We start from the raw sequence: 8,962 nt of genomic DNA, 5'->3' as shown, positions 1-8,962 counted from the left end.
TATTTGAACGTTTCTGTTCCTGCGTTCCTCTGTATTATTACCATTCAGAATCCGGTTTGAGTAGAAAAAATACCGGTTAATAACTTTATTTTTTTTTACTTTTTCTTTGCCAATAATAATAATAATAAAGTACAGCATTTTCTTTACTCAAAAAGAAAAAAATCACGAAGAGAGTCTTGATCTGGTACTTGCGCTTAGTCATAGCCAATACAGCATAATCTTTTCTAGATTTGGACCAAATGTATTAAACAAAAGAAAATACTGTCAACGCTTTAAAGACATTAAAGTATTTTTTCAAGATATTTAAAAATGTTTGCAGCATGGATTTTTAAAAAAAACACTACTCCTATAAGAGTTTTGAGAGGAAAAAGCAGCCTAAATTAGTAGGCTGTAAGTCGCATTTTATTATTACATTCAGAAATAATGTAGGGAAAAATACCGGGAAATAAAGCAAAATTACAAACACAAGTAGGCTATTTTAGTTCCCTTCTCTCCACAACACATCCTCTAAAGTTCAGGCGATTTTCAAGCCAAAACAAATTAATTTAAAAGCGAAACTGAAGCCTACCTCTCTCATTCTGCACGAATCCAAATGTTTCCATATTCGCGACATATCTGGATGCTAAAATATTATTTATTATGTAAACTATAGGCTTTGTTCTTCACTCGCATTATCGACGTAAAACATCCTCCTTCACATATGCTATATCAGCAGTGAGGCGCGCGCTGGTCACACTGAATGGCACTGTACTACGGACTATTTATGAGTAGTGTAACTTTTTATGTTTCTTTAACTGTATTTTATTTTGGTAATGAACAGACTGCGATGTCAGGTTAGCAAAAATATGTTGTAGGCTATGCGCGTGTGGGTCGCCGACGCGATCACTGCATTGTTTTCCCAACTGTTACTCTGTAACTTATGGTCATACCAACGCTGGTTGATCATACAGGTAGAAGCAAAACATCATTCAAAACTGTAAAGCTTTTGCAAAATAAAGAAAACGGCTTTCTGCTGTCTCGGTTTCCTTTTCGTGAACTTCGCAGCGCGTTACAATTATCCGAAACTCAGCACAATTTTTTCTTTCGTTTTGTTAATCTGTTAATGACTTAAGTGAAATATATTTTGTGTATAGGCCTATATATTCCTTTTTATGTAGCCTATATAGTTTTATTCTGTTTTCTCCGTTCACAGAAGCGCTGCAGGTGCGTGATGTGACCTTGTGTGAATCCGTGTTCTACACTATCCTGCCATTTTTGCTGGTTTCAAACACACAAAAAGCTGCATATTACCTGCCGTTCATTTTCACTTAAATGTAGGCCTAATGCTTGTTGGTTCGTGACATCCTCGGATAAACTAACGCCGGGGCATTGCCATTGTGACTTACCTATGATGAATTTACAGCTGAGCGTGGGCGTTTCACTCGTTAGATGCATCAGCGTCAATTGCATAGGTATTTTAATAATTTAATAATTAGTATTTAATTATTTTGCCCAGAGAAAAACGTTGGATTATGCAAAAGACATGCAACTCATTGTCTCCATGCATTTAATTTATAAACCATCGGTTTCGGCCCTTTTCATGCTGTTTCCGATATGCTGATGGCTTTAAAATAATCAAAAATCAGCCGATAAATAATATATCGGTGCATTCGTAAATGAATGCATCTTTGCTTTTCTTAAATCTTACTGGCCCCAACTTAGTGTTTAATTTTAGTGTTGGCTATATACTGGAATATTTTGCGATAAACTTAATTATATTCTGTCACACTTTATTTTAAAGGTCACCTATTATGCCCTTTTTTACAAGATGTAATATAAGTCTCAGGTGTCCCTGGAATGTTTCTGTGAAGTATCAGCTCAAAATACCCCACAGATGAGTTTTAAAGCTATATCAGTTTAAACTTCTGATATATGGTTTTCTGAGCACAAACATCCAAAGCATATGCACAGAAAATGGCTGTCACACGGCATGTGAGTACTAAACTAAGTTCTTTCATGTCTTATTGTGCTTAGACTGCAAAATACACACAACTTTGTGTTAAAAACACACATAAGTTACAAAAACGGTCGGTTATGTCTGTGAAGGTAAACAGCTGGGTCAGAAATTGCATGTTTAGATTAGATCTGTGTATTAAGTGACAGCAGCATAATATACAGTACCTATGCTGCTGTCTATGCTGATAATATGACCTGAACAATAAAATAAAAGCAGAAAACATCTCACTGCTCTGCAGGACTGAATAAAGTCTATAGCTTTAATAAGAAGGCATTTCTTACTTGAATGCTGCTTTTAAATGTTAGCGTGAAGATAAGCATGACGGATATTGTGCGGCTCACTCAGGACAGCGTCTTGGCTAATACAGCAGTGTCCGTCAACAATCGTGGGTGGGGCTTGTAAAATGTGACGTCACGTTTTACTGATTCTGCAAACGGCTTGTTCTGAGATGCTGCTTATGATTTATGGGGATTAAAAAAAGGAGCCGGTGGATTTTTATCATTATAGGGTGGTTGTGTACACACACTGCATGCTAATAAGCAACTAGTTAATAGTGAGAATTGGTCCCTATACTAAAGTTTTACCATATATTATTTTTGTACAGTATAATCTATGAACACAGGTAGGGATGCGCCGATCCGATATTCATATCGGGTATCGGCTCCGATACTGCCATTTTTTTGTCGGATCGGGTATCGGTCAGAGAGGGCCGATCCAAATCCGAGATTGTGTGTATTATTCTGTGTTACTTCTGAAGCCATACGATAGCTTAAAGGGTTACTCCAACCCAAAATGAAAAAGCGCATCATTCTGCACACCGGATGCGCATATTGTAAGTGCTTCGTGCCGCACTGTATTGGATCTATCATATGTTGTTGCCTTATTAAAAAATATGCTATACATTTAAAATAAATGTATTTTAATTTTATAGTATATACTTATATATAAGTGCATTCATGAATGTTTTTCATTAATGGATTTTATAATACACATAGCAATGTGTAACATTTTACCATATTTAGTGCAACACTTTTATTTGTTCCCCACAAAATATTGTTTTTTCACTAAATGTTTGGATTTCTAAAATTATTGTGCACTGATTTTTCTAGAATAACTTTTGCTGCCGAATTATCCACTAACCTAGTTTATGATACATTTTTGTTATAGATTATGAATATACATATATTTTTTCATATTTATTGTTTATTTTTCTTTATAATTAAGTAGTCTGTATTAGTAGATTGTGAAAGAATGATTATCAGTTCCACACACAGAGATATATAAATTCTACATTTATTTAAATTTTAAAAAAAAAACTTCACTGGTATCGGATCGGTATCGGTATCGGCCAATACTGAACCCTAGTTATCTGAATCGATATCGGAAGTGAAAAAGGCGGATCGAAACATCCCTAAACACAGGTGCTTCATGCAACTAAAAAACAAATCTAATTTTAAAGTTTCCAAACTTTATTTGTTACTTTATATCCTAATATATTGTACCAAAATGGCTTTTTTCATGTATAATGGTTGATGAAAGAGAAGTTAATCTCTGTGCCTTATTTTTTTAAAAGCTTGGTCAATACATACAGATTCTCATAGACCCCTGCTGTGAAAATCTGAGGTCCCAAATAGAGGTGAAGGACATTTCCTGAAACTAATGTTTTCTTAGCTGCAGATGATACATTACTTCTCTCCCCTTTCATTTCATGTTGACCCAAGGTGAGGGGGTTTGGCCATTGTTATATTGTAGACATATATTACACACCTCCTGTGTTCAGTCACTCTCACTTGCGCTCATTTGCTTCTGGTTGCACAATGTCACCCCGGTTACCTAGTTTCCCTGGTAACCACGTATGGCATTTGAGGTTTTTTTTTAGAACATCATATGGCGTGCTTAAAGAACTTGGCTTATTGTGACTTTGGGTTTTCTTAGAGATGTTTTGTCATGTAAATCAGGGGTTTTCAAACCTGTCCTGGAGGACCCCCAGCCCTGCACATTTTGTATGTCTCCCTCATCTAACACACATGATTTCACTCATCAGCTCGTTAGTAGAGACTGCAAGAACTAAATTGGGTGTGTCTGATTTGGGAGACAGAAAATGTGCAGGGCAGGGGGTCCTCCAGGACAGGTTTGAAAACCACTGATGTAAATAATAAAATTATTGATTATTTCATTACAATGTTTCTACTCGTTGCCTTAAAATTGATTACTGTAATTTAAGAATTGAACTCTGTTACCTTAAAGGGAACCTATTATGCCCCTTTTTTTACAAGATGTAATATAAGTCTCAGGTGTCCCCAAAATGTGTCTGTGAAGTTTCAGCTCAAAATACCCCACAGATCATTTATTACATCATTTTGAAGATGGCTATTTTGAGTGGAAGCAGAGCCACGCTGTTTTCGTGCATGTCTCTTTAAATGCAAATGAGCTGCTGCTCCCCGCCCCCTTTTCCAGAATAGGGCTGTGCCTTTACAATTCGTACCTCAAATACTTTGTAAAAAAAACATCTGTTTGGTTTTGATTTTGTCTATCGCGCTGAAATCATAATTTCAAACCATATTAGTTTAAACTTCTTATATACGGTTTTCTGAGCGCACACATCTGAAGCACACACACTGAAAGCGCCTGTCACAGGCATGTGAGTACTAAACTAAGTTCTCTTTCATGTCTTACTGTGCTTAAACTGTCAAATACACACAAGTTGTTGTTCAGGAAGGGTTTTCATATGTTGTTTGCAGAGATTTTGTCCCATTCATACATTAACATCTTAATTAAATAGGATGTCTATGTACATACTTTTGGCTATATAGTCTAAACTCGGGTATAATAATAACAATATGAGAGTGCAAAAGTGTCAAAGATAGAGCATCATGGACCTTAAACTAGAAATGCTTTCGGGAACATATATCTGCAGTATACAGAGACTCAGATTTCTGGAACCTACTATGGTGCATTACCACTAAGCTTGGAGGAAATTTAATTCGGGGCTCATTGGAATGTTGTTGCTGATGATTCAGTTAGTGTGCAGGGCTTCAGTCTCATACGCTTGCTGTGTACATTTGTCATATACAGTATAGGCTGTTTACTGGCCTGTTAGAGGATTTAAATACCTAGCATTGGGGACAGGATAAAAAAAGCCATGCACAAACAATGAGCAGGTTCATTCTTTCCTCCCTTGCTTTTCTCCATAGTGTGAATGAATATTTATGAGACGGCGAGTCTGGAATTCAGATTCTGCATGTTGCCATAATGTTATCCTTGAGCAGGCTGTGTGCTAATGAGCCTCCATGGCTCAATGTCCCAAGCTGCCTTATGTTATGGAATTGCTTTTCAAATACTCGTTTCCTTTCTGGCTTGGCATAACTTGAAGTATAGTGTTGTGCAACATGAGAGTGGCTTTAAAATCCATTTGTCGGCAGTCATTTTAAATTAACATCCTATGGTTTCATCTGCATCTGGATGAATGTCAGTTTTTGCAGCAACAACATGGACGTAATAGAAAGACAATGAGAGGATAACAGTGGGAAACACCACTGAATCAGAACATCACTGCTGAATTGAATTGTTGTAGATCAGTTAACAGGAACCTTTTCATATTCTAATCACTGTTTTACTGAAGTGTCACGGGGGATACAGTGCTTGGTTTATTGAATCTCCAGAAAACAGAAATTTATTGAATCTCTACAGAAAATCCAGCAAAATCCAGAATTACATATAGTAGAACCTCAGCTGAATTTGCCACATATCACAGGAAGTTTATTTTGAATTGGAATTGGAATTGTATTTAATGAATTGTAATTCAAAGAGGAGCATAAGTTAATTTATTAAATATTGTGAATTTTTTATAATTCTGATTAAGAAATATTTAAGAAAATATTTCTTAATTTAAGATTTAAGAAATTTAAGAAATATTATAATAATAAGAAATGTTTCTTGAGCGCCAGATCAGCAAATTAGAATGATTTCTGAAGAAGCGTGTGACACAGAAGACTGATATATATAAATAAATAAATAAATAAATAAACTTTTAATATCATAAATAGCGTTCTAAAATATATTAAATAGAAAGCCGTTATTTTAAATTGTGGTGATATTTCTCAATATTAATGTTTTTACTGTATTTTTGATCAAACAAATGTCATCTACCCCAAATGTTTAATGGTTGTGTACAATGCTAGTGATAACTGTTTTTATAATTAATTCTGCTTCCATTCATGCAATAAGCAATAAGTTTAATGAACATTAAACGAATGACTCTCGTGGGTAGCACTTAGATTTTAACCCTGACAGTTGTGCCTCTATTCACACAGTGATGCCTATCAGGACGGCACAGATGAATAACCCAATATTATAATAATTGAGTCAATGAAACTAGCAAATGAAAAATCAGACACTTGGTTTCCGGCTTAGTGTACCCTCAATTTTGTTTTTCCGTTCCGTCCAAGAATTTTCATTTAGGTACACCGCTGATTTAAACAGTAAGCAGATTGCTGCCGCCCTTCCAATATGTTCCACTATTTCCATCTCGAACCCTTTCCTGTATTGGTGGTGGGAAGTGGTAATTTCACAGGCATTTTACTAGAACTCCCGTCTGTCATTCATTACTGTCCTGAGACTCATCTCTCCACTGCTAGTGTGTGAATCGCAGCCTGTGCCCATGTGCTCTAGCACAACGGTGGGCCCTGCACCTGCCCTCCGAGAGCTAAGTGCGGCCACAGCGCTTGTCCTCACTTGTTCATTAAACTTCTGAGGCTCCTTCTATAAATCTCTCTGCTGCTGCATTTTATGATGAAGTGCAGTCCACAGCCCTAGTTGTTTGTCTCTGACTGCATTTTATGACTGGAGAATCATGAACTCTATTGCCCGAATCTTACACAGCTTTTCATTAAGCGTCATCGCTGGTGAAATTCACTGCCTGTGTGAAGAACGATGTCTATGCGTGGCCCTTCCTCCTCCTGTTTATTGTACTGTGGAGTAAAATGAATAATTAAAAAATAAAACTTCTGTCAAGACTTTCTCTCTTCCATAGAACACAAATGGAGAAATAGGACCGGTTGCATAAACCGCTTAGACTAGTCTTAAAAAGATAGTCATCTAATTTTTTTTCTTTAAGACTGGTCATAACTTTTTCAAGTCAGTTATAAAAAGGGAGAACGGTCTAATTTGAATCCAAAAAGTAAGTCTGATTACCTCTTGGCTAGCTACTAGTTGGTAGTTCTTAAGACGCAGTCTTAACATAGCAGCTTAAGCGACTGGTTCATATTTAAGTTCACACAGAAAAATAAGGGGCCAGAATTGTAGCTTTTGAGGTACAACAGCTTGTCCCTGGAGCAGTACCCTTAAAAGGACATATGTGTACCTTTTTTTACCCCTAATAGGTACATATTAGTATCTTAAGGGTACGTATTACGTATTATTAAAGGCAGAGTAAGTGATTTTTCAAAAACACTTTAGAAAACTGATTCGGGCCGAATCGCAAAACAAACTTGTAGCCAATCAGCAATAAGGGGCGTGTCTACTCGTGATGTGGAGGAGAGCGCGTTCAGTGCATGGGACGGACATTAGCCGAGCCAAGTGACAGAAAGATAAAAAACAAAAGAGGAAAACGTCTGCGGAACGATAAGGCAAGAAGTAGGACCCGTGTAAATATCGGATCAGCTTTCCAGCGCTGGAGAGAACTCAAGGAGCGGAGGCCTGCGATCGGACGCCGAGGTTGCTTTGTTTCTTCTCAATAGGTGAGTAACACCGTGTCTACAACAGCTAAAGTCTGCCTACACTAGACGCGATCAAACGACCGTTGAAAACCATTTGAAATCGGTGTCAGCACGTCATAAATAGAACCCGGCAGCAGTTTTCTGTCGGGATCTGTTGCGCCGCGCCGCTCACGTCCGTAGACACAGTGTAACATTGGTTTTGCTTTGTTTCACAGAACTAATCGATGCCTGGGTTGCATACATATATGTGGGGCGGAGCTATCAAAATAGGGGCAAGACCCTTTTGGGGTAGAGGCGTGTTTGTTTTGGTGATTTCAAATATCAACATTGGCTACCAGAAATCCCTTACTCTGCCTTTAAGGTACAATTTAAAACCCCTTTTTTTCTGTGTGTTTATACTAGAGTTTTTAAGCTTCAAAAAGGTTGCAAAAACACCCAAAAAGTGTCCATATGTTTGGAACAGGTTTCAACTCCTGATTCAGACCACATGACTTTTTCACCGGAGAAGCAATATTATGGACAGAGGTTTTAATGATGAATTTATTACAAACACACTATTTTTCACTTGGCATTAATTGATCGATTGGAGTCGTGTGGGTTACTTTTGGATTACTGTGATGTTTTATCAGCTGTTTAAACGCTCATTCTGACGGCACCCATTCACTGCGCAGGATCCATTGGTGAGCAGGTGATGTAATGCTAAATTTCTCAAAATCTGATCTGTTGAAGAAACATGACTTTAGAAGACTTGAATAAAGACATATGGGCTACTTTTATGATACATTTAGGGTGCTTTTCATTGTAATTGCATGGAAAAGAGGAACTAGCATCTCCAAAATTACTCTTTTTGTGTTCTGCGGGAGAAAGTATGTGATGGAAGTTTGCAGCGACATGAGTAAATTATGATAGATAGGGTGAACCATTCTTTCACTGACAGTAACCTGCGTCATTTTATCTCATGAATTGTGTGGATCAAGAAGAGATGGCTGAATAAGACACTGATGATGGTTTGTGTTTGAACACGGTATTACTTGCCTCATCACCATTATGGCTTATAGAGGTGGGCACAATTGAAACACAGCTGGAGCACTAGATTTCCCGACTGCTGTCTCAATCAGTGTGGTTATGAAACGCTCCCACCGTGACATAGATCAGTGGACCTGTGTTTCCTCTGCGTCGAAAGCAAAGACTGTCACTGTTACACCGAGTCCTGTCTTTGTGATGATAATTCTCCAGCATCAAGCCGCCT

The 8,962-nt window shown here is 37.4% G+C and overlaps 1 protein-coding gene across 1 annotated transcript in view; it reads left to right on the top strand.

Annotated features, from left to right (window-relative positions):
* The first annotated feature begins 2,314 nt into the window (after positions 1–2,314).
* LOC107733553 (N-terminal EF-hand calcium-binding protein 2-like) overlaps positions 2,315–8,962 on the top strand; it is a 33,678-nt gene continuing 27,030 nt past the window's right edge. Inside the window, exon 1 of the mRNA XM_016545219.1 lies at positions 2,315–2,381. Coding sequence (XP_016400705.1) covers positions 2,315–2,381 — 67 coding nt within the window. The remainder of the gene's footprint in view (positions 2,382–8,962) is intronic.

Source organism: Sinocyclocheilus rhinocerous, unplaced genomic scaffold, assembly GCF_001515625.1.
Source record: "Sinocyclocheilus rhinocerous isolate Xijiao unplaced genomic scaffold, SAMN03320098_v1.1 scaffold3477, whole genome shotgun sequence".
NCBI lineage: Eukaryota > Metazoa > Chordata > Actinopteri > Cypriniformes > Cyprinidae > Sinocyclocheilus > Sinocyclocheilus rhinocerous.
Note: the sequence above shows the minus strand (reverse complement) of the source record. Positions and strands in the feature narration are given on the sequence as shown.